The 23,897-nt window shown below is 61.1% G+C and overlaps 1 protein-coding gene across 12 annotated transcripts; it reads left to right on the top strand.

Moving 5' to 3' along the window:
• Positions 1–467: 467 nt before the first annotated feature.
• On the top strand, positions 468–23,646 carry DLG4 (discs large MAGUK scaffold protein 4). 12 transcript variants are annotated; one of them, XM_043582871.1, is made up of 22 exons: positions 470–551; positions 727–825; positions 1,097–1,137; positions 9,908–10,072; positions 13,408–13,461; positions 13,608–13,658; positions 13,870–13,994; positions 14,093–14,262; positions 14,366–14,502; positions 14,653–14,797; positions 17,136–17,431; positions 17,528–17,630; positions 17,779–17,893; positions 19,098–19,274; positions 19,557–19,593; positions 19,687–19,714; positions 19,843–19,890; positions 21,111–21,212; positions 21,493–21,665; positions 22,574–22,683; positions 23,182–23,273; positions 23,427–23,646. In XM_043582871.1, the coding sequence occupies exons 1-22, from the start codon at positions 533–535 to the stop codon at positions 23,531–23,533; spliced, it is 2,394 nt and encodes a 797-aa protein (XP_043438806.1). In that variant the 5' UTR covers positions 470–532; the 3' UTR covers positions 23,534–23,646. The 12 variants fall into 12 exon arrangements, with proteins under 12 accessions (XP_043438814.1, XP_043438806.1, XP_043438804.1 ...); XM_043582869.1 differs by having other exon boundaries at positions 13,599–13,658; XM_043582873.1 differs by having other exon boundaries at positions 472–551; positions 9,908–9,973.
• Positions 23,647–23,897: the final 251 nt, after the last annotated feature.

Genomic DNA, 23,897 nt, shown 5'->3' with positions numbered 1-23,897 from the left:
TCAGCGTAGGACCCTCCCCTCCCCTCTGCCAATTCGCTGCCTCCCCTTGAGGGCCTCTGAGACCTTCCTGAACGCCTGTCTCTGTCTGCCCTTGTTCCTGAGACCATGTACCCAGGCTAGACGGCTGGCATTCTGGTTGCTTCCCAGCCTGTGAGGAGCTGTAGGGGTGCTCACGTCCCCCAGCCCCCACTTCTCTAGCCCTGGGCCGAGGAGTCCTCGGTAACTCATACCCCCTCTCTGCCATCCTTACTGGGAACACCCCCCCCCCCCCAAGGAAAGATCTGGGCTCAGCTTCCTCTCCTTTGCGGTGGCTGGAGCCTCCTTGGGGGGGGGGGTCCCCTTCCCTCCTCCCCTCGAAAAGTGTAGCAAACTCTCATCCATGGCTCCGTGGCTCTGGGGAGAGAGGCCAGGGTGCGAAGTTCCAGGAGGAGATAAGACTGCCTCCTTAGGCTAACAGCTGGAACTGAGTGGGGAGAAGGCAGCTCAGCTCCAACCCTGCGGATTAGGGAGATTAAAGTGACAGAAGAGAGAGATGTCCGAGGGACCCAGAGGTGAAAAACGAAAGGCCTGGGGGCTTGAGCTGGTGGGGGCGGGGACTGGGATTCGGGGACCCTTCTCCTGAACCTTCCCATAGAATCTGGGGTGAAAAGGCACAGGCTGGGGAAGGTGAATGTCTTGGTCCCTCTGTCTCTTCCCTGTCCCAACCCCGCCCCCATTGTTCTCCAGCTCCCCGGTCAGCCCTCTGGCTCCTGGCCCCCCCACTACTGCGGTGGGCACCCCCTCTCCTCACCGTGCTGCACAGTGACCTCTTCCAGGCCTTGCTGGGTGAGTAGCCCCAATCATCTGAGGGGCAGTGTTTGGAAAGGGCTGGCCTGGGCCTGTGAGGGCAATGCCCAAACTTGGGGGCTGGCTGGGGGCGTGGAGGTCCCCTTGGTCCAAGCAGGGGTCGGTCGTCCTGACTGTCCCCCATCAAAGTCCAGCAGCCCTGGCTGGAGGAGCTCCTCCCTCACCGGACAGAAGGAGGCCAGAGATGGTGGCAGGGGTGGCCCTGGAGGCAGGGGTGGGGGAGGGTAACTCAGCTCTGTTCTGGTGACAGACATCCTGGACTATTATGAGGCTTGTATCTCAGAGAGCCAGGTAAGGGGGTGAGGTGGGGCCGCTGCCTCAGGGGAGCGGGCAGGGCTGGAGCGAAGACAGCCAATGTTGAAGACTTGGGGGCCCTGGGGACAAAATCCCGAGTCAGGGGTGCAGAGAATGTTCTCTCTCCTACCCTGCAGCCCTTCCTCCTCCCGCTCCCCCCCTTTCCTTTGCCCCAGTTTCAGGCACCAAAGAGTCCAGGACAAAATTACTTTTCAGGCTTCCTCCTGTGAATCCTGAGGGGGAAATAGCCCCCCAGGGATTCCCTCCTGCCAGCCCCTCCCTCACACCCTGCCCCCGGCCAGGGCCTGGCTCCAGTATTTAAACCAGCATGGGTGCTCCCTCCTCATCATCTCTGCCGTCGGCGCTGGTGCCCGGCCAGACCTCCATCTTGGCCACAGGGCCTCTCTGCATCTGCTGTTATCTCCTTTCCCATTATCCGGGTTCCTGCCAGCACCGAAGCAGTTAACTCTGCCAAGGCACCCCCCCATTCTCGCTCCTCGCTCCCTCCCTCCCTCCCCCTGCTTCCTCTCTCCTCCTCTCTCCCCTTCCCTCCTCGGCTCCACGGCTCCCTCGGCCGCTGCCGCCTCCGACCCCCCCCACCCCACTCCCCCGCCACGGCCCCTAGCCCCTGGCCGTTAGGCAAGACCCCCCCCTACCCCGGGGCTCCCCGAAATCCAGTTCCCCTCCCCCACCCCAGCTCATGCCCCAGCCCCCGAACTCCGGGGCTGCCAGCCCCCGGTGCCCCCGCCCCTCCTGAGAATCGGGGTGTGCTCCCCAAGCCCCCTCCCCTCCATTGGGGACCCCCTTTTAGGGCCCCCTTCCCCTCCCTCCCACGCTCCCTCCCCTTCCCTTCTCCAACCCCCTCTTTCCCCTCTCACCCCTCCCCCCATCCTGGCCCCCCCTGCAAAAGTGGGGTGCGGAGGGGGGAGGGGTGAGAACCCACGGAGGGGAGGAACGAAACTCCGATGAAGTCAGAGCCCCTTACCCGCCGCCGCGGCCAGCCCCCCCAACATGGACTGTCTCTGTATAGTGACAACCAAGGTAAGCATGATGGGGGGGGGGGGCTATAAGCTGGGGGGGGGAGGGTATGAGTTTGTGGGGAGGGGTTAGGCAGGCCTAACCTGGGGCTGGGGGCCCAGGAGTGACAGCATCAGAAGATGTATTTGGGGGTCATGATTTAGTTTTGGGGTTCACATCTGAGATAATGCTGGGTTTGGCCACAGGTGCCCCCTGGGGTGATCCCTTTGTACCTGTAGAGAAATGGAAAATTTGGGCCGTCTTGTGGTTTGGGGGGGGCTAGTGGGTTTTGGGGTTCGCCAACGAGGCTTGAGGGAGACTTATTTAAGGAGAAGCCTGGCTCACATGGAAGTCCTGCTCTTGTGCATTGGAAGGCGGACCACATGAGGGGGGGTCCTCTTCCCTCCTGGGGGACAGACTGGCTTGTAGGTGTCTTGTGCAATTTCAGGGGGCTCTTGGCATGGGGGTAGAAGGTTATTGGTTGTGAGTGCCTGACTGGTCTGGGGGTGTCAGCTGGCGGAGAAGGGGTGGGCCTTCAAGCTATGGAACAAGCATCTTGTGGTGGATGCATTCGGGGGTACTCTCGATTTGAGGGAACTGTCGATGTAGGGTTGGATCATATGGAATACGGGGATAGCTGGGAGCTGTCAGAGGGCTAGGGCCTGCCACAGGGCCACCTGAGGGAATGGACCAGGTGAGGTGAGGATGTGGGGTACTCCCCTGGGAGGGAGAAGAGGTTGCTAGACCCTGAGGAGGATGAGAGCTTTGGGGAGACAGGGGATTTGAGGAGGGGGACCAGGTGGGTGGTGCAGGATTTGGGGGTGGCCCCCGGCAGGTGCTCAATATCCCTGCCTCCTCCCACACCGTATCCTCCCTGTGTTGGGAAAGAGGGAGAAGAGCAGATTAAGGGGAATGTTCCTCTTACCCCTGACACTTGGGATGGAGGTGGGGGAGGACACCTGGATTTCAGGTTCCCCTGGTGAAAAGGAGTTGGAGCAGGGCAGGCCTGGCAGCCGTGAGGAGTGGACGAGGGCGTCCCTGTGGTCCGAGCCTGGAAGCCTTGGATGGGGAGCATGGGGCAAGCTCCTGGTGGGTGCTGCAATATACCTAGGTCTTGGCTGGGAGACTCTGGGACTGGCAAGCTGGGTGCCTGGTGTGTGGAGGGAGGCTTGGGCGGGTGGCAGGCAGCTGGGGGTTGGGGGGTGGGACAGGAAGTGGGGGCCGGGGAGGCGGGGTCCGGGTGAGTCACAGGCTGGGGAGGGGGTTATATTTAGTGGGAACTGCAGCTTCTCAGGGGAGGGAGCTGAGGACACACATGTTCCCTGCCACAAACTCACACATGTGTGTACACATGCAGTGTGCACGTGTGAGCATGGATGGAAGAGACTGGAGGCCGAGGATCTTTAGGTCCAGAGCCCCCACCCCCTCTCCAGAGCTACTTGCTTGTCTGCGCCCCCCCCTCACCCCCCCGCTGCCCCTTCTGTGGGCTCCAGGCTTTCTCCCATGCTGCTGCTTCCCCCGTTCCCTGTGGTTTCGGTGGATTTTTGTGCCTCGCTTTCTCTGGCCTGGTCTCCTTTAATGTCTGTCTGATCCTTAGCTTCTCCTGTCTCCTGCCTTCAGCCTGCCCCTCAGCCTTAGGCTCCCTGGCTGTGGTCCTCCGGGTGACAGGTGTACCCAGAAAGCCAGCTGGAATGTGTGGGCCCTGCTTCCAACATGTGAACACACACACATGTGCGAGCGAGGGTGAGGGGCTTGCCTGCGCTGGCAGCTATTCTGGGAGGGGGAGTTTATTCATCTCCCTTCCAGACTCCTATTTCTTCGATGGAGCCCAGAGTGAGCATCCTTGAAGGAAGGAGCCTTGCGCAGAGAGGATCAATCATGCATTTGGGGTTTTACAGAGGCGTGGAGGAGACCCAGAGCTTGCCACATTCCTTGGCCGGAAAACTTGTCAGTCTCGGGATGACGAGGACTCCAACTCCCATAAGGCCTTGAGGCACAGGAGCCCTCCTGTTAGAGGGCTGCTGTCCGTGGGGCTGTTGGGAGTTGTGGTACATCTCTATCCAGGGCAGCGGAGGGGTAGCCGAGAGGAGCCAGCAGGGGGCACCAGGCGCTTGTTTCCCACCACCCCCCAGCCCCACCCCCATCGTCCCCCGCTCCCAACATGCTGGGTGGGGTAGGGGGTGCCCAGGCTTTGCGGTGGTTGAGCTTCCCAGCTCCGTTTGAGAGCCCTCCATCTTTCATTGCCTATATTTAGATTCCTGCCGCAGTAATTGAAGGAACACTTATTGAATGCCTACCATGCGCCAGGCCCTGTGCTTTGTGCTCACTCCGCCTTTAGAGCTATCACTTAGTCTTACTCCGTGCCGGGGTCTCTGCCGGTGTCTGCCTCCGAGAATCTCTTTCTCCCACTCCGCCCCCGTCCCTCCCCCTTCTCCCCGCGCTGCTGCCGCCGTTGCCATGGCAACCGGCGACGACTGAAGTTGCGTGGCCGACTTGAGGGCCGGGCGAGGGTGTCGGAGGGCGGAGCAGAACAAGTGGGGGAGGGGGGAGAGTGGGAAAAGACCGGGGGTATCGGGCCGGACCCCGGAGGCGAAGCGGTTAAACCCTCCGGGTGGTCCTTATTGGGCAAAGCTGAGATGCCGGGGGCGGGGCACTGTGGCCAAAGGCCTCATTCATTGGCGGACAGGGGCGTGGCGGAGGGCCAGTGTGGGCGAGGCCGGGGGAGCGAATGGGCGGGAAGTGGACGGGGGCGTGGTCTCTTGGAGGCAGGTGGGTGGGGTCTGGCTTACTCTCTCGAGGGAGGCGGTGGCAGCCCTCGGAATGGGGCGGGGCCTGAGGGCTGGGTAACCTGACCGAAATGAGGGCGGGGCTGACCCGGCAGGGGCGTGGCGTGGTCCCATGCGCCGGAGGGAGACGGGGTTTTGAGGGGCCTGTTGTCTGAGGAACTGCGGGGTGCGGGGGTCTTTGGAAAGGAGAATCCGAAGGCTGGGCGATTGACGTCTCAGTTTTCCTAAGATGGAGGCCTGTTCAGATTTCATCAGAGCACAACCTCCTACCTCAGCTCTCTGTTCCAGGGAGACGGTTGCTAGGCGACAGCAAAGTCCTTGATTGCTGCGTTGCCAGGCAACAGGGAAACGGAAAATGGAGGGAAAAAGGAAATGGGGGATGGGGGAGGGTCTTAAGGGGCCACAGCGCCCACTGGTGGAGAAGTAGGACCTGTGCGTTTTCTATTCTAGAAGGAATTTCGAGCTCAGCTCTTCCGTAAGGGCTCCCTCTGAGGATCCAAGCATTCTACCCAGATGCGAAACTAGGGCATTGGGGGTCATCTTGGGGGCGCATCTAACAGATTCCGATAACGGGGAGGGAGGGACATGGGCGAGATTCTAGGGCAGTCTGTCCTCTCTGCCCTGTGTGGGCATTATAGAGAAGCCAGAGAAGCCGATTTGAGGCCACTGCTCAGTGGGCTTTAAGAGTTGGGAAGGTGGGCGTTCAATGGGATAATATTTGTAAAGAGAGGCTTTCAGGTTCAGTTGTTTGGGAGAAAATGGAAACCTCTGAGGCAGTCGTTTTGGGGTGTTGTGGAAGATTTGTGGGTCACTGCAAATTGCAGGCCAGATCTTACTTTGGTGAATATTTTTTGAGGCTTGGGTGTGGGGGGTAGATCTATTTGGGAACACTCCTGTAGCAATGTTGGAATTCAGAATCATGGAGGGGATGTGAAAACGTAGGAAGGGGAGCCAGAGAGAGGAGTGATGTGTGAACTTGAGGGGTGAAGAAAAGGGATAGGGAAAGATCTATTAATTTAAAGGTTTGGGAATAAATTGAAGAGATTACAATGGAATTTGGAGGGCCAGCTTTAAGATACATTAAATACTCCCAGAAATTGGAGTCGGGTGTTTGTTTTTTGTGTTTTTTTTTTTAAGTGTTTCTTTTTTAAAGTTTATTTATTAAGTGATCTCCACACTTGAAGGGGATATCACTTGAACTCAAGACTCTGAGATCAAGAGTTGTGTGCTCTTCCCATGGAGCCAGCAGGGTACCCCACTGGTGGTACTGGGGCTGTGCATATTGGAAAATCATGAGTATTTCATTAGATGCAGGGATTTGGACAGGGGACCCCAAAGGAATTTGAGGACTGCTTATTTGGATGTTGACATTATAGAAAGGGTAATATTTGCACTAATGTCAAGGTCTCCGTTGGTGGGTTGGGGGATATGATTTTAAAAGGGAGGATTTAAACGGTGGTTTAATTTGAGGAGACAGCCGGTGTCGTGTCTGTGGTCCTTAAACTCCTGAAAAGCATTGTCTGGCTATCAAGTTAGGGGGCTGGACTGCTGGTTAGAATAGGAGATATCTTGGCATCTGAGGGGATGCGGTCCCTATTAATAATCCTTGGGGAGGGAGGGGGTGGGGCTTGTGGGAGGCATTTTGGATCCTGGGGGGTGTGGGGGGGGTCCCTCTACGGTGAGAGTGGACTGCTTCCTCCTTCCTGCACCTTAGGAGTCCAGTAGAGATGAGTGGTCCATGGAGCTTTGGGAGTTTTTAAGGACCTGGTGAATTTAGGGGCAGGAAATTAGATGAAAATTACAGCTATAAGCCGGTAAATTTCAGGAGTGTTTCTGTTGGGGTTCCGAATAGGAGTATACTGTGGAAGGTGAAGTCCACAGAGAAACAGCTGGAACCTGGGAAGTTGATGGCTAAGAGGGTCTCCCCTCACCCCCTCTCTCCCATCGTGACGCTCTCCCGCACTGCGCAGGCGCCTTCCCCCCCCCCCCCTCCGGCCGCAGCCTCCAGTCGCCGCGTCCGCCGCAGCCCCCGCCCCTCTGCCCCTCCCCCTCCCCCGACCCTGGGACCCTTGCTCTCCCACCCGTCCCCTCCCCTCAGTCCCCCTCCCCTTCTCCATGTCGGCTCGGAACAGATTCGCCTCCATGTGTCTCTGCGTGGTACGTGCCGCGGTACGGGCTCCGGCCCCGCTCCCCTCTTCCCGGACCCCCCAAATCTCAGGGTGCAAGCTTCAAGTGCTGTCGCTCTTACTTCTGCTTGGCGCGGGGTCTCTGGGTTGCAGTGTCTCGCGGACAGGCGCAGTGGGTCGCCCCTCTTATCAACATCCCCCTTTCACTCACACCCCTCTATTTTGGGGGTGCAAGCCTCGGTTCCAGGTCATTCTATGCAACTGGGGCTCCAGTGACGCGAGGGCCAAGGGGAAAGGAACAACAGCGACCCCCAGGCCTTTTCCTTGCCTCTGCCCTAATGTATTGGGGGTTCAGACCTGGTTGCAATACCATCGGAACTGTCGCGGTTGGGGCCCAGAGTTCCAGCGGGGTAAAACAGGGGATCCTCCTTTCCTTCCTGTCCTGCTTTAGTTGTCCTGTAATCTGGGCTTGAGGGGTGCTGCCCCCGACCCCCACCTGCCAGTCTGCAGTTTTGGAATTACTCCCCCCCCCCCACACCCCTCCAGACGTTTTTTTTTCTTCTCCCCAACCCCTTACTACATGTACAGTACTCTGAAATTTTCCAGGGACCAAACATAGGCCCTAACCTCCTTCAGCCACATTCTGGGGACTTTTGTACCCTTCCCTTGTGCCCAGTGTGGGTCTCTCACATTGTCTCCTAATGCAGGGGAGTCTTTCCCTCAGTCCTAGACAGCCCCCACCCCATGGGGGTAGGGCAGGGAGACGTGTCTGCAGTCTCACTGTGATAAAAACTTCTCTTTGTTTTCCTCTCTAGAATAAATGACGAGTTTCTGTGATTCCATTTTCTTTCTGTGCACCCTGACAGTTCTTCACCAGATTCAGGGATCCCCTCTGCGAGGTGGGCTGAAGATGGAGAGGCGGTGGACTCAGACCCTCCCCTGACTCAGGGAGACTAGAAGCTGCGCCCCTGGGCCCTGCCTCATGACCACGCAGGGGATGGGACTCTGGGGAAGTGGACAGGGGAGCTGTTTCCGCCCGTCCCCCCGGGCCCCCAGTTCTGGGGCACTGTCCAGGCTGCAGACCACCTTTTCAGGGTGTGGAATGGACAGCCTCTTCCAGGTCGGGGAATTCTGTTATCCAGGATGGCCTAGCCTTTGAGGGGGGCTACGTAGCTTATACCCACCCCCCTCCTTACTTCTCCTTCTCTACACTTTGTGCCCATGGTCTTGAACCCTGGGGGCCAGGATTCTCTCTCCAGGTCTGCAGGCCAGAAACCCGGGTGTATCTTGATGAGCCCCTATTTTCCTTCTCAGAGGTGCTTCATCTCTGGCCTGGGTGGGAGAGGCTTCGTGTTGCCAGCACCGTGTTCCTTCTCCTAGTCTCTTGCTGCGCCCTTAGCCACGGCCAAACTTGGGTTCCGTCCCCAGAGTTTTCAGAATCCTACTAACAGGCATTGACTTGGATAAGCTGCCTCCAGTTGGATCGTGCAAACGGTGCCCTCCAAATGTTGGGGTACTCGGCTTCTCAGATGCTTTTTTTGAGAGGGGAGTTCTGGCTTCTCTTTTCACCTAGGTGTACTTGGTCTTGTCCCCAGGGAACCCTGCTCTTTCCCCCCCGAGCTTGGGGCTTGGTGGGGGGGAGGGGGGGGCTCTGCCTCTCTGGGGGGCTGGCTCCTGAGGAGGGCGGAGGCAGAGGTGGGTGGACCCAGGCGGGGTCGCTGCCCTTCAGTGCTGTCTCCAGCTGCCCCTTTCCTCTCTCTCTGGCCCCCAGTTAATCTCATTTACTGATGTCCTTGTTAAGCTAGCAGAGGAGGCCGGTGAGATGGCTGGTGGTTGGTTGGGAAGGGACTCGGGGTCATGTTGAGTCTTCCACGCCTAAAGGCCAGAGGGAGACCAGGAATGGACTCTGAGACCCAGCTCCCCGCCTCCTTCCCCGGCCAGCCAGCCTGGAAGACACCCATTCCTGTCCCCCTCCTGAGCGCTACTGCGTCTGTTCCTCCCCCTTCTGCTCCCAGTATATCCGATTAACTGGCTGGGCTACGGGCGTTTGTAGGGATGGGGCCAGACTCGTGGGGGCCCCTGTGCAGACTACTTGGGGAACCAGCTGGGCCAGTGGAGGGGGAGCTGGACGGGGAGCTGGACCAGTTCAGCTTTGTCCCGCCTGGGGGCCTGATGCCAACTACCTGCTAGTTAAAGGGCCTGACTGCGGTCCCTGCCTCTGTCTGGCATGCCAGTGCTGGACAGCCAGTAGCTCTTGGGGTAGAGGCTGCGGTGGGGAGACTGAGGCAGTGAGGGTGGGGTGGGAGTGAGGTGAGACGCCAGGGGCGCGGCAGCTGGAAGATGGACGAGGGAGCTCACAGACCGGGGGAGTGGGGTGAGGATGATGAGGGAGGCAGAGAAGTTGGGGATGGACGTCGAGAATGGGGGTTCAGCGTGTCAGAGGGCTGGCGCAGTGACAGGGACTAGTATCTGAAGGCCTGGGCCAGGCGGGAGAAACGGCGGCCGGAGGAGGGGGTGTGCCGGGTGGAAGGCTCGGGGGACGGGGGGAGGGGGGGGAGGTAGGATTTGGGGTGGGGGGGAGCAGGGGGAGGGGCTGGGATTTGGGCCGAGCCGCGAGGTGGCGGTCCGGGGCGGGAGAGGGGCTGTGGGAGGGTGGAGAGAGGGGAGCCAATGGGCTGGAGGACCGGGAGGGGGAGGAACTGGTCAGGCCCCAGGGCCTTCCGCACCGCACTGGCGTGGGGGTGGGGGGGGGGGGGCGGGAGAGGAGGCGGCCGGGCGGGCGGCCTGGAGCCCGAGGCGCTGGGCCGGCCCCGGTGACGCCTCGGTCCCCATCCCCAGAAATACCGCTACCAAGATGAAGACACGCCCCCTCTGGAGCACAGCCCGGCCCACCTCCCCAACCAGGTAAACGCCCCCGAGCTGGTGCACGTGGCGGAGAGGAACTTGTCCCACCTCGAGGCCGGCCACGGGGTCGTGGGCCACGCCCACCTCTCCCCCCTCAAGGTAGGAGACTCGGGCGGCCCCCTCCCCAGTGCGGCGCTCGGAGCCTCGGAGCCACAAGCACCCCCAAGGGCCGGTAGGGCGAGAGCCGTAGGCGGGAGGAGGCTGGGGCGGGGCGGCTGGGGCCCGGAGAGGGGGCGCTTGGGGGGGGGGGGGCGGAAACACCTTGTCCCCACCGAGGAGAAACCGAGGCCGGACGAGTGGGGGTGGGGTGGGCGTAGAGCTTAAGGCCGGCGAGTGCGTGTGTGCGCGTGCCTGCGCGCACGTGTGTTGAGAGGTGTGCGCCCCCAGGACGCCCCCCCGCCCCGGGCCCTCTTCATTCCTTCACACCCCCACCTCCGTTTCCGTTTTCTGTGTCCTGAGCTCCGTGCGGAGCTCCAGCTGCCCGCATTTGCTCCTGTCCCTTCTCCGCCTCCTCCCCCCACTTCCGGCCTCTGGGCCTGGTTCTGCCTGCGCCCGAGTCTCCAGCCCTTTCCCTGTGTCTGGTCGGAGACTCCCAGTCGTGGGGCCTCTCTGCCTCGGTCCCCTGCCCCGGCCTCTGCTCCCCTCCTGGGCTCCCTCCCCTCCTCCCCGCCTCTCCCTCCCGCTGGCTGGCTGGCTGCTTCTCCAGGATGCTGTCTCTCTCTTCCTCCCACGCACTCTCCTGCTCCCTCCCTGATCCCCAGCTCAGGCCCTCCGCGCGGGCTCCGTGCTCCTCCTCGGCGGGCCCGTCCCCTAGTCGTCCCTTCTCCCCTTTCCGGCCACCACCCTTTTCTTCTTCGAGCCCCTCCCGTCCCCCCATTATATTATCCACGCCCTGTCTTCCTTTCTCCAGTCCCGGGGAGGCCTTGTCTCTGGGACCTTCCCTCCTCCAGGCCAACTATGTATCTTCTTCCCCTTCACACCTCTTTTCTGGGGGCACAGGATGGGGAGGGCCGGAGGCCCCAGGCAAGCTGTGACATTGAGGGGAACACCGTGGGGGCAGGGGTGGCCTTCCAGAATCTTGCAGGATGCCTTGGGGAGGGCGAGGCTGGAGACATTTCACCACGAAGTCAGGGAGTTGTTTTCTGAACCTGGAGATGGGGAGGCAGGGAGGGGGCCGCGGTAGGTTCTGGGGTGAGGAAGAGGAGGAAAAGAAGGAGGGTTCTCTGGCCGGTAGCAAAATGGAGAGACCCCAAAAGGGGGAGAGGCCCTGGGGCTGACCGGGTGAGGCTGTGAAATCAGGGCCAAGGTTGAGTCGATGGAGAGGAACAGAAGTCTGGCCCTGGAGGTGAGGAGACAGCACAGAGTATTCCTGTGAAGCGGTGACAGCTGCAAAGAGTGGAGGAAGGCAGACTCGAGTCAGTCGCTCTTTGTGGGGTGGGGCCAGGAAGCTCCCTGGGGAGGGGATATGGGGGAGAGGGAGGCGTGCAGGGTGGTAGCGGGCTCAGGTTATCGAGTGTGGGGATCAGGGTGCAGGAAGACAGGGAAGCAGAGGAGAGAGTGCTGGTGGCCCTGAGCCAGCCAGCAGGGGGGGTGGGGGTGGGGGGATCTGGGGACCAGGCCCGAGCCAGGGGGACAAGGAAAGATCTCAATTTGCAGAGGTCGAGATCGGGGATCGACTGAGAAGGATGGACTGTGGTTTGGACAGAATGTCCAGGGTTTGAAGCTTCGATAAGGGAGAGTGGATATCTCTGGGGTGTCAGAAGTTAGGGTGGAGGATGAGCAGGAGGGCTGGTGGGGGTTGGGGGTGGGGGGGGGAGCGGTGATGCTGGATAAGGACTGAAAGCCGGTGGAGGGCCAAGGCTGGGTTGGAAGATGGAAAGGGAAGGTGGGGCAGGGATGCGGGTGCAGGGTGTGGGCTGCTGTAGAGGGAGGGGTGGGAAGCAGAGGCAGGTGGCCAAGGAGGAGGGATGGGGCCTGGGGAAGGAGGTTTTAGGACAAGGATGGGATGGGGACGGAGGACAGCCTTGTGGAGGGGATTTTGGCCGTGGCTATTGGTTGGATAACAGCATTTGCTGGGATTTGAAGGGTCGGAGGTTGGCGGTGTTAATGGATTTGCGGGTTTGAAATCTATTGCAGAGCTTGCGAAGAAGCCTGTAGTGTTGAGAAATAGCAGGAGAGAGCAGGGGCCCTTTGGGGGGGGGGGATCGAGGAGTTTGGGGAATCCGTGATGACTGCCTCGCGCTTCGTAGGCTCCAAATAAATATTTGTTTAAGGAGGAGATAGGTTGGGGACCCCGGAAGGAAGCTCTTGGCCTCCTCTCCCATTGCCATGGAGACGGGGTTTCGGTTGCCCTGGCAATTGGGGAAGCCCCTAGGACCGGCCTAAAGCTGGCCCCGCCCCAGAGTCTAGAGACCCTGCCGCGTCGAGGCGACTGACGTCAGGACCTGGGTACGCCCACTTTAACCCTTTCCGGAATGGAGGTTGGGGTGGGGGGAGTAGATGAGAAGATAGGACCCGGATGTCTTTCACCACTCCCCCTTCCTGACGTCTTTTGCACTGCGTAGGGTGAGGGGCGTACAAGAGGGAGAACGGGGCCCTTCAGGACGCGCTGCACCCACAAACCTCTTCAGCCTGGACTTCTCACCCCTGGCTGCCGGGGGGCGGGGCCCCGGCTAGGAGAGGCGGGGCTAGCGGATCCCCTCTGCCTTTGGGAGTCTGATCGCTCCTAGGCCACGCCCATCTCCCGCCCCCCACTCCACCCCCACCCCCGTTGTCCTGGCGACAGGGCCTTCTGGAGGTGGGTCTCCCCAGGCCTTGGCTGGGCTTAGATACCATCGCTAGGCAACAGAGTCCTTAGAGGAAGGGGTGGATTGGATGGCGGGTGGGTGAGGAGGGAGGGGCTTGCAGCTGGGGGAACCCCGGATTCCCGGGACCCGGGGTTTAGGGCAAGTGTGTGGGAAGGTGAGGGGCAGATCTGAGGGAGGGTTCTCAAGGCTCCTGGGTGCATATGGGCCGACAGGGACAGGGATGGGGGGCAGGCCCCGGGGGACGCGTAAGCACTGGGGTGTATGTGTAGCGCATAAGGCAGTAGCATCCCGTGGTGTTACATCCGGTGAGAAGCTCCCCCTTTCGCCTGCCCCCCCCACTCTTTACCACCTGCTGCTCCCCCATCTGGTTGTCTCTCCCTCCCTTCCCGCTTCTCAGACACCTCCTTCCACATTCAGGGGGCCCGGGCCCAGGCAGCGTTAGGGCCGTGCACGTGTGCGTGTGTGTGTGCGCGCAGTACGGGTTGAGCTGGGGCCTCGAGGGGTTCAAGAGCAGGCTTGGTTCAAGAGGGGACCCCGAACGGGTAGCTGGGCTGGTGGGACCCTCGATGACAGGCTTCCTCTTGAGCCAAGGCTCAGGCAGCTTTTCATGTCCTTTTCCCCTCACAGGCCAATTCTCCTCCTGTGATTGTCAACACAGACACCCTAGAAGCCCCGGGATATGTGAGTTGTTTAGATTTTGGGGCCACTGCAGAAGGATGGAGGGAGAGCGGGAGGGCCAGGGCCCCAACAGCAGGGGAGGGGCCGGTGCTCAGGTCGGAATGTCCGGCTCACTGGTGTTGTGTTTCTGGTCCGTGCTGGAGTTGCAGGTGAACGGGACGGAGGGGGAAATGGAATACGAGGAGATCACGTTGGAAAGGGTGAGCAGGCTCCCGCGCCCCCCGCCCTGAGGTCCCCCCAGCTCCCTGTCACGCTTCTCTCTGTGCCTGTGTGTACTAGGTGGCCAGTCCCTTAGTCCTTAGTCTTGTCCCTTCCTGCTCCCGTCACGGCCCCTTGGCCCATGCCCCCACCCGAGTCCGAGCCGGAGCGGGCCGCCAGGAGGGCTGACGCTCCTCCCTTCCTTCTGCCCAGGGCAACTCAGGTCTGGGCTTCAGCATCGCAGGCGGCACCGACAACCCACACATTGGTGACGACCCGTCCATCTTCATCACCAAGATCATTCCTGGCGGGGCCGCGGCCCAGGACGGCCGCCTCAGGTGGGGAGGGGACACAGGGCTTAGGGTGCCGGTTCCCTCGAGAGGGAGGGCTAGGGCAGCAGGAAGCTCCTGGCTCAGGCCAACCTCGCTGCCTCCAGGGTCAACGATAGCATCTTGTTTGTGAATGAGGTGGACGTGCGGGAGGTGACCCACTCAGCCGCGGTGGAGGCCCTCAAGGAGGCGGGCTCCATCGTCCGCCTCTACGTCATGCGGCGGAAGCCTCCGGCTGAGAAGCTTATGGAGATCAAACTCATCAAGGGGCCTAAAGGTAGTGACCCGTTGTGTCTCCACCCCCATCCCGACCGTCCCCCGCCCCAACGCCGGCTCCCCAGCCAACCTGGACGCCCACCTCTGTCCTCCCCTCCATCCAGGTCTTGGCTTCAGCATCGCGGGGGGCGTAGGGAACCAACACATCCCCGGAGATAACAGCATCTACGTGACAAAGATCATCGAAGGGGGTGCCGCCCACAAGGACGGGAGGCTGCAGATTGGGGACAAGATTCTAGCGGTGAGGACCCCTGTCACTCTTCCAGCCCACACTTGGGTCTCGCCTCCTGGCCCCCCGGGAAGGCCCCGTCCTCCTTGGCACCTCTCCCACGGTGTTGTCTGTCTTGGGGCTGTTTCTGGCTCTGTCCGAGCTCTCCTTCCTTGGCCCCAGGTCAACAGTGTGGGGCTGGAGGACGTCATGCATGAGGACGCCGTGGCAGCCCTGAAGAACACATATGACGTTGTCTACCTGAAGGTGGCCAAGCCCAGCAATGCCTACCTGAGTGACAGCTATGCTCCCCCAGACATCACAACCTGTGAGAACCCTCCAAACCTCAAAGCCTCCCACGACCCATCCCAGTTACCCCCATGACATCCCAGTGAGTGTTCCTCTTCAGATGCTCCCCACAAAATCGAAACAATGTCTCTTCTTCTGCGGTTGGAGAGTAGGTGAAAAAATCAGTTACCCTCCAAGACCTAGAAAAGCTTGTCGACAGTCTCTCCCCGAGAAGGCACAAGGCCCAGATGGTTTTGTAGCTAATTTCTCTCAAATCTTCAAGGAATAGATCATTCTTCTGCTCCTTCTGAGCATGAGGACAGATAAAAAGGTTCACGTTTCATTTTATGAGGGCGTTTCAAAGGGTCCCAAAGATAACATAAAAGAGGGAAACTCAACGCCAATTTTGCTTCTGAATAGAGAGGTAAAACTTTGTGGGAACATAGTTGCAGACCAAATACAGCAGCCAGTGAAGGGAATAACATTGTCACAAAGTAGGGTTTTTTTTTTTTCTTCAGGAAACTAAAAGCACTTCTGTATTGGGAGACCTCTTAATATGATTCATCATATTAAACAACGGACAGAAATTGTAAGGTCATTTGAAATCGATGCGGGAAAAGGCGTTGAGGAAATTCAACATCCGTTTTCACACGAAAACTTAGTAAACTAAGGACACAAGAGTTTTCTTTCACGTGATGAAGAGTAGTTCTCCTCCCAAGAGGAACCTTGGCTCCTTGGAGAAAGGGCCTGTTCCAGATCCTGTGCCGGAAATGCACAAGACGAGTTTGTAACATCTTACAGGCTAGAAAAACAGTAAAGCTAACCAGGACTCTAGGGCGTGTTATCGACGAAGGAGGGGCTCCCACTGGTTATTCAATCAAAACTCCTCAAATAGGTGGAGGTCCATGAGATCATAATGATGCTTAAGAATAATTGGGCACCTTTGGAGGATGCCAAGGGCCCATTTGTAATGAAAACCGGCAAATGCGGGGACAGAGTCAGGTCCTGTACAAACTGTACCTCAGAATCACCAAATGGTTGATATGGGAGAGTTCTTTTTTATTTTTTTATTTTTATTTATTTTTTAATTTTATTTCAGTGTTTATTTTTGTTTTTGAGAGAGAGACAGAGAGAGCATGAGCAGGGGAGGGGCAGAGAGAGAGGGAGACACAGAATCTGAAGCGGGCCCCAGGGTCCGAGCTGTCAGCACAGAGCCCGATGCGGGGCTCGAGCCCACAGACTGTGAGAAAGTTCTTTTTTGTCGAATCATTCCCACCGATAAGTGCTTCTTCTTCCAAAAAAAAAAAAAAAAAAAGAGTAGAATATTCTATTTTGCAATCCCCAGTGAAATATCACTGGGTTCTGAACTATCAGAAGGAGGCAGTGGTCCTCAGTGGCCACTAAAGCTCTTAGGTGAGAGCATAGAAATGGGTGGGTTAGCCCACGACAGCTGCACCTGCCAGTCAGTCTTACCTAAGGCGACCAGACATTCTTGCATCCCGTCGTGGTCTGGTGGAAAGTACGTAGTGTCACCTATGCGGTGTTTGTGACACAAAATTGAACTTGTGTCTGACAAAGCCTCTAGATCGAATTATAGGAGGAACGGGGCAGCAGCACAAGGTAACAGCCCAAAGATGGAAGTGGCGATTTCCCCCTTAGAATTTCCCCAGTAGGGGGTGCGCCCGGGTGGCTCTGTCGGTTAAGCGTCCGACTGTCTGTCCGACTTTGGCTCAGGTCATGATCTCACGGTTCGTGGGTTCCAGCCCCATGTCGGGCTCTGTGCTGACGGCTCGGAGCCTGGGGCCCGTTTCGGATTCCGTGTCTCCCTCTCCCTCTCTGCCCCGGCCCTGCGCAGGCTCTCTGTCTTTCTCTCTCAAAAATAAATAAAAATACAGCACTTAAAAAAAATTTAAAAAACTGAAAAAGAATTTCTCCCGTAGAAAGTGGGAAATTCTATCAGACAAATGACCTAGTTTTTCCGACCAATGGATAGCCAAGAGCAGGAAAAACCGGAGGGGGGCAGGGGGGGACTTTTATAGACTGAGAGATCTGAGGAAACCCAGCACCCACAAGGAAGCCCCCAAAAGCCTGGTGCTAATATTCCCCTCCACTTGGCCACCCCTGGCGTACGGAGGACATATAACCTTCAACTCGATGACCCCCCCCCCCGTCCCTCGGGAGAACCAGCCCTTCATGTGGCCTGTGCACCCCTGCCCCCCAACACTGCTGGGATCTGACGCCCCCCTCACACCGCCCTACTATCTGGCGGAGAAATGCCTCCGTCACCTGAGTCTGGCTCTCCAGGTTCCCTGGGGAGGAGGTGGGGCGGCCATGGGTCCTGCCCGCAGCGCCCTCACCCCTTCTCCCGCATCTTTCAGCTTATTCCCAGCACCTGGACAACGAGATTAGTCACAGCAGCTACCTGGGTACCGACTACCCCACAGCCATGACCCCCACCTCCCCTCGGCGTTACTCCCCGGTGGCCAAGGACCTGCTGGGGGAGGAAGACGTTCCCCGGGAACCGAGGCGCATAGTGATCCACCGGGGCTCCACGGGCCTGGGCTTCAACATTGTGGGTGGCGAGGACGGTGAGGGCATCTTTATCTCCTTCATCCTGGCCGGTGGCCCTGCGGACCTCAGCGGGGAGCTGCGGAAGGGGGACCAGATCCTCTCGGTGAGGGAAGGCCGGGCCCTGCCCACACCCCTCCTCTACTCCGGGGCTGGGGCCTGGTCCCCGTCCCTGGCGACTCACCCTCCCCGCTGTCTCTAGGTGAACGGTGTTGACCTCCGCAGTGCCAGCCACGAGCAGGCTGCCATCGCCTTGAAGAACGCGGGCCAGACGGTCACCATCATCGCTCAGTATAAACCAGAAGGTACCGGGCCCGACGCTCCCCGCGTCGTGAGCTGAGAGGGTCCTCAGAGCCCGGTCTCCTCAGCCGGTGGCTCCAGTGGGGGCAAGGGAGGGCGGCGGAAGCGCTCCGGTGGGGCCAGAGCTCGGGAACCTTCTCGCCCTTTTCTCAGAGTACAGCCGATTCGAGGCCAAGATCCACGACCTTCGGGAACAGCTCATGAACAGCAGCCTGGGCTCAGGGACCGCCTCCCTGCGGAGCAACCCCAAAAGGGGTTTCTACATCAGGTCGGATGCGCCTCTCTGTTCTGTGTCTCCCCCCGCCCCAGCTCTTGGCCCTGAACCCTGCCTGGCTTCCCCCCCACCCCTTCCCGGGCCTGACGCCCAGCCGCCGTTCATGGGCCCCGCTGCTCAGGTCAGCACTGCGAAATAATATCAACTGGAAAATAGCCTCTGCCTCAAGTGTCCCTACTGCCCTCTGGCCCCCGGTCAGCCTGGCACTTCCCTTAGGACCTCCACAGTTGGGTGACTCAGAGGTTCCTGCCCGGCAGAGTGGGGAGGGGGATGCCTCTCGGCTGTTTGGAATGTTGCCCCCGCCTGCAGGGGAGGGGGTCACAGCTCTCCTGCTCCCGGGGCATCAGCTCTGTGGCCCCTGCCTCTCTCTCCCCACCCTCTCTCTCCCTCGGGGCTCCCGTCCGCTCTGGCCCCACCTCTTCCTGGAGGTCCAGATCTGCGTTTCTGGCCATCTGCTTTCTGGACGCGTCCACTGGGGTGTCGCACAGGCATCTCGCACCCGACACGTCCCACGCTGAGCTCATTGCTTTCCCTCGAGTCCTTGAGCCCTTTATCTTGCTGAACCAGTGTTTCCTCCCTCGCTGACTGGCACCCGCTCAGACTTTGCTCGGCCCTTCCCTCCCCGCTGGGCTTCAGTGGGCTCCTGGGGGCGGTCTGCTGTGGCTCCCAGGTGCCTCCGGGTGGTCCCAGAGCCTCTTCCATTTGGTCCCCTTCGGTCCCGTTCTCGTGCTCTGTCTTTGCTGCCTCCACGGTCCAGCCCTCCCTTGGCTGGACCCCGGGGTCATGACGTAACTGACGGGAATTTGGTACTGATGGGGATAGGCAGGGTTAGCAAAGAGTGGCCCTGTTCCTTCTTCTGAATTCGAGCACATTCTGGGGTACTTCCCTGACTGTCCCCTGCATGCGTCCTGCAGACTGCGTTCTTGGGAGGGCGGCGTTCTAGATCTTACTCTAGAAGTTGCACGGGATCCAGAGCCTGTCTGATCTCTGGCACAGTGCAGACCGAGTGGCGTTTAGTGGTTGTGATTGTGCATTACAGTGGAGCATTTGCTCCCCACACGGTGGGGGGGGGGCTCCTCGGGGTCCGTGGCCCCTGCGGGAGGGCTGTGAGTGGCCACACTTTGCCAGAAGGCCTGGCTGGGTGTCGGGGCGCCAGAGAGCTCAGGCGGTGTCTGACCGACGGCCACCCGCCCTGCAGGGCCCTGTTTGATTACGACAAGACCAAGGACTGTGGCTTCCTGAGCCAGGCCCTGAGCTTCCGTTTTGGGGACGTGCTGCACGTGCTCGACGCCAGTGACGAGGAGTGGTGGCAGGCACGGCGGGTCCACCCCGACAGCGAGGCCGATGACATCGGCTTCATCCCCAGCAAACGGCGGTGAGGCTCCCGGGGCCTGCAGCCTTCCTGCCACAGAGGCTCCAGTCCCAGGGGTCCCCGGGCGGACAGCAGAGGCCACGGGCCTGCCCTCTGACCCCTCGGAGGCCTGTCTGCTGGGCAGCCTCCCTCCCGTGAGCCTCTGGAGCAGATGTGTCATTGAGGAGTACTGGGGCCCAGGGGCCGCCGGGAGGTGGTGTTATCAGCCGGCCCGGGGGAGGGGAGGGCTCTAGGGCCCCTCAGTGGCCGTTCCTCTACCCTCCCATCCCCCCATGTCCCCCACAGGGTCGAACGACGGGAGTGGTCAAGGTTAAAGGCCAAGGTAGGTGGGGGAGCGAGCTCGGGTGGAGGAGCGGGGGACTCGGGGTGAAGCCCACCAAGCACGTGGCCCACTCCTTCTGTTCTTCCTCTGTAGGATTGGGGCTCCAGCTCTGGATCACAGGGTAGGTAGGGTCAGCTTGCGAAGCGGGGGTGAGGGAGCCCTGAACTTCTATTGACATCTCAGGAAGGCCACATGGGGCCCCAAGATCCCTGTCTCCCAGCCCCTCGCAGACGCCCTGCCTCCCACTAGGTCGAGAAGACTCCGTTCTGAGCTATGAGACGGTGACGCAGATGGAAGGTGAGTCCTGGCCCGACCCCGGTCCCCAGGCCCAGCTGCTCCACAGCTGCTCCCCAGCCTGGCTGCTCCACAGCTGCTCCCCAGCCCGGCTGCTTCCCAGCCCAGCTGCTCCCCAGCCCGGCTGCTCCCCGGCCCAGCTGCTCCCCAGCCCGGCTGCTCCCCGGCCCAGCTGCTCCACAGCTGCTCCCCAGCCCGGCTGCTCCCAGCCCGACTGCTCCCCAGCTGCTCCCCAGCCTGGCTGCTCCACAGCTGCTCCCCAGCCCGGCTGCTCCCCGGCCCAGCTGCTCCCCAGCTGCTCCCCAGCCCGACTGCTCCCCAGCTGCTCCCCAGCTGCTCCCTTGCCCAGCTGCTCCCTGGCCCAGTTGTTCCCCAGCCCAGCTGCTCTACAGCCTGGCTGCTCCCCGGCCCAGCTGCTCCCCAGCCCGGCTGCTCCCCGGCCCAGCTGCTCCCCAGCTGCTCCCTGGCCGGCTGCTCCCAGCCTGACTGCTCCCCAGCTGCTCCCCAGCTGCTCCCTTGCCCAGCTGCTCCCTGGTCCAGTTGCTCCCCAGCCCAGCTGCTCTACAGCCTGGCTGCTCCCTGGCCCAGCTGCTCCCCAGCCCGGCTGTTCCCCGGCCCAGCTGCTCCCAGCCCGACTGCTCCCCAGCTGCTCCCCAGCCTGGCTGCTCCACAGCTGCTCCCCAGCCCGGCTGCTCCCCGGGCCAGCTGCTCCCCAGCTGCTCCCAGCCCGACTGCTCCCCAGCTGCTCCCCGGCCCAGCTGCTCTACAGCCTGGCTGCTCCCCAGCTGCTCCCTGGCCCAGCTGCTCCCTGGCCCAGTTGCTCCCCAGCCCGGCTGCTCCCCAGCTGCTCCCCAGCCCAGCTGCTCCACAGCCCCCAGCTGCTCCCCAGCTGCTCCCCAGCCCAGCTGCTCCACAGCCCCCAGCTGCTCCCCAGCTGCTCCTCAGCTGCTCCCCAGCCCGGCTGTTCCCCGGCCCAGCTGCTCCCCGGCCCAGCTGCTCCCCAGCTGCTCCCCAGCCCGGCTGCTCCCCAGCTGCTTCCCAGCTGCTCCCCAGCTGCTCCCCAGCCCGGCTGCTCCCCAGCTGCTCCCCAGCTGCAACCCCGCCTGGCTGCTCCCTGGCCCAGTTGCTCCCCAGCTGCTCCCTGGCTCTGCCCCCCAGCCCCGGCCCCCAGCCCTGGCTGCTCCCCACTCTGCCCCCGGCCTGAGCTGGCTCTCTGTCCTCAGTGCACTATGCTCGCCCCATCATCATCCTTGGGCCCACCAAGGACCGAGCCAATGATGACCTTCTGTCCGAGTTCCCCGACAAGTTCGGATCCTGTGTTCCCCGTGAGCGCCCGGGCCCTGGGGTGGGGAAGGGAGATGGGGGTGGGGCCCACGGCATTGGGGTGCAGGAGGACACAGGGATTCTCAGAGAAGGGGTGCTTCTCATCCGCTCTGCTGCCCCGTTTGGAGACCTGGGGGCCCTGGAAGGGGTGTGGGGGGAGGTGGCCCAGCCCCTCTGAGTCTTGGTCTCACCAGCAGCCCCCTTGCGCGGTTTGATGTAGGCAGGCTTTAAGCTAGAGGGACGGTGGTTAGATCTTCGGGGGGCGGGGTGACTTCCTGGCAGATACGACGCGGCCCAAGCGGGAATATGAGATAGATGGCCGGGATTACCACTTCGTGTCCTCCCGGGAAAAAATGGAGAAGGACATTCAGGCGCACAAGTTCATCGAGGCCGGCCAGTACAACAGCCACCTATATGGCACGAGCGTCCAGTCCGTGCGGGAGGTGGCCGAGCAGGTAGGACCCGCGGGCACCCGGCCTCTTCCTCCTCCCCCGCCCACCCCATGGCCTCCCCCCAGCTCTCTCTAACTCTCTCTCTCTCTCTGTCTCTTTCCCTGCTGGGTCTCCACTCCCTCCTCCGCCTCCTTCTCTCGGGCAACTCTGTCTGACTGCCTGCTCCCCCTGCCTCCCTCCCTCCCTGCCTGACCCCAAACTCTTCTCCGCCATCTGTCCCCTCTCCCCCCCTTCCCTCGTCCCTGCCCCACTTCTCCTCTCTTCCTGTGGCCTTGCCCTTGGTGGCTTGGCCTTCCCACCTTGGTGCCCTCCCTCTGTCTGGCTCCCCTGTGGCCCTCTGGCCTTGCCTGTTCCTGGGGTCTCCACCCCCCTCTCCCACTCCCCTGCCACCTCCTTTTCCCTGCTGCCCCCCACTCTGCCCTCTCTCCCTCCACGGCTCCTTTCTCCATCTGCCTCTTCTCCCTCCCACCTGTCTCTCCTTGTTTCTTCCATCTGTCTGCCCCCCCCCCATCCTACTTCCCTTCTCCCCCTTCCTCTCTCCTGCTCCTGCCCTCAACCCCTCCACCCTGTTCACTGTTGCCCCTCTGGCCTTGCTCTGCCCCGTCTTTTGGGTCCCCTTCCTGCCCATGCCTGACCCCTCCCTCATTACCTCCAATCCTCTCCTCCTGTGCTGGCTTCTTCCCTTGCTCTTCCTCTGCCCCTTCCTCTTTCTCTCTGTCTTTAACTCTGTCTGTTCTCACCTCCTTCCCACCTTGACTCTCTGGCCACGTGTCTTTTGACATCCATGTCACCTCCTTTTGGCCAATCTCCCATCCCCCACCTTTCCACTTACCGCGTCCTGTCCTGGCACCTCTGTCCGTCCTTTCCTGCCACCTGCTGGTCCCCCTCCGCCCCCCCCTGCCTGCCCCCAGGGGAAGCACTGCATCCTCGATGTCTCGGCCAATGCCGTGCGGCGGCTGCAGGCGGCCCACCTGCACCCCATCGCCATCTTCATTCGCCCCCGCTCCCTGGAGAATGTGCTGTGAGTATGGTCTCGGTGGGGGGGGGGCCTCCCCTCAGCGCCCCCCGCATCTGTGGCCCTGGGCCTGTGTCAAACTCTCCCCTCAGAACCTTGGACAGCAGCCCCAGCTGCCCTCCAAGGGGACCAGGCCTGTCCCTTTCTCTCCAGCCTCGGGCTGGGCCAGACTGCAACTCCCGGCAGCCCCTGGGGCATGCACCTGCTGGCCGAGCAGGGCCCCTGGGGCTGTCGGGAGTTAGAGTCTGAGCCCCTTCACTGGGGCTGAAGGGCCGGAAGGATGAGGCTCTGGAGAGTTTCCCGGAGTGGCCGCACCCGGCCGGGGTGGGTCGCGCGGTGGGGTGGGGGTTCATTGGTGGTCCCGGAGACGACACGGGGAGTTGTGTCTTTCGCTGCGTGCTCCAAATCAGAAAACACTGGTTGCGACTGAACTTGCCGGGACGGAGGAGGTACGAGGTGGGGCGGGACCCGTGCTCAGATCTGCGTCTCCCTCGCTCTCCACAGAGAGATTAATAAGCGGATCACAGAGGAACAAGCTCGCAAAGCCTTCGACAGAGCCACCAAGCTGGAGCAGGAATTCACAGAGTGCTTCTCAGGTGAGGCTGTGGCCCTTGCTCAGATCCCAGGCCGGTGCCGCGCCCGGCAGACGGTTGAGAAAGGCGGCCTCCCTGGGTGGGGGGCAGTTAGAGAAAGGGGCCCCTCCCTCGCTCTGGCCTCATTCCCCATCCCTCCCCCCCCCGTCCCCCCAGCCATCGTGGAGGGCGACAGCTTTGAGGAGATCTACCACAAGGTGAAGCGTGTCATCGAGGACCTCTCAGGCCCCTACATCTGGGTCCCGGCCCGAGAGAGACTCTGACTCCCGCCCTGGTGTGGCCTGAACTCGCCCTGTCTCCGGCCCCCGGGCCCTTGGTCTGGACTGAATTGCCCAAGCCCTGCGCACCCCCTGGCCTCCCTCCCGTCCCTTCTTATTTATTTCCTTTCTAACCGGATCCAGCCCTGGAGGGGGGACACTCCCCTGCATGTAACCCCGCACCCCAGAACTGGGCTCCTGAACCCCAGGAACCTGGGGTCTGGGGAGGAGCCGGGCTCCTGGTCCCGAGCCCGTGCTCCGTAGGACCCTAGCCCCTGCCCGCCCCCGACGCACACACACACCCACCGGGGGCCGCCTGCCCTCCCCCATCTTCTCCCACACACATTCCAGAAGTCAGGGCCCCCTCAAG

This window comes from Prionailurus bengalensis, chromosome E1 (assembly GCF_016509475.1).
Source record: "Prionailurus bengalensis isolate Pbe53 chromosome E1, Fcat_Pben_1.1_paternal_pri, whole genome shotgun sequence".
Taxonomy (NCBI): Eukaryota; Metazoa; Chordata; class Mammalia; order Carnivora; family Felidae; genus Prionailurus; species Prionailurus bengalensis.
The sequence above is the reverse complement of the archived record's forward strand: the minus strand, read 5'-3'. Positions and strand labels throughout refer to the sequence as shown.

Coding starts and splice junctions, on each gene's coding strand:
- DLG4 (XM_043582869.1), top strand. Junction 10,073..13,407: donor CCCACCTCTCCCCCCTCAAG/GTAGGAGACTCG, acceptor TTCCCCTCACAG/GCCAATTCTCCTCCTGTGAT. Junction 19,275..19,556: donor TTCATCCCCAGCAAACGGCG/GTGAGGCTCCCG, acceptor TGTCCCCCACAG/GGTCGAACGACGGGAGTGGT.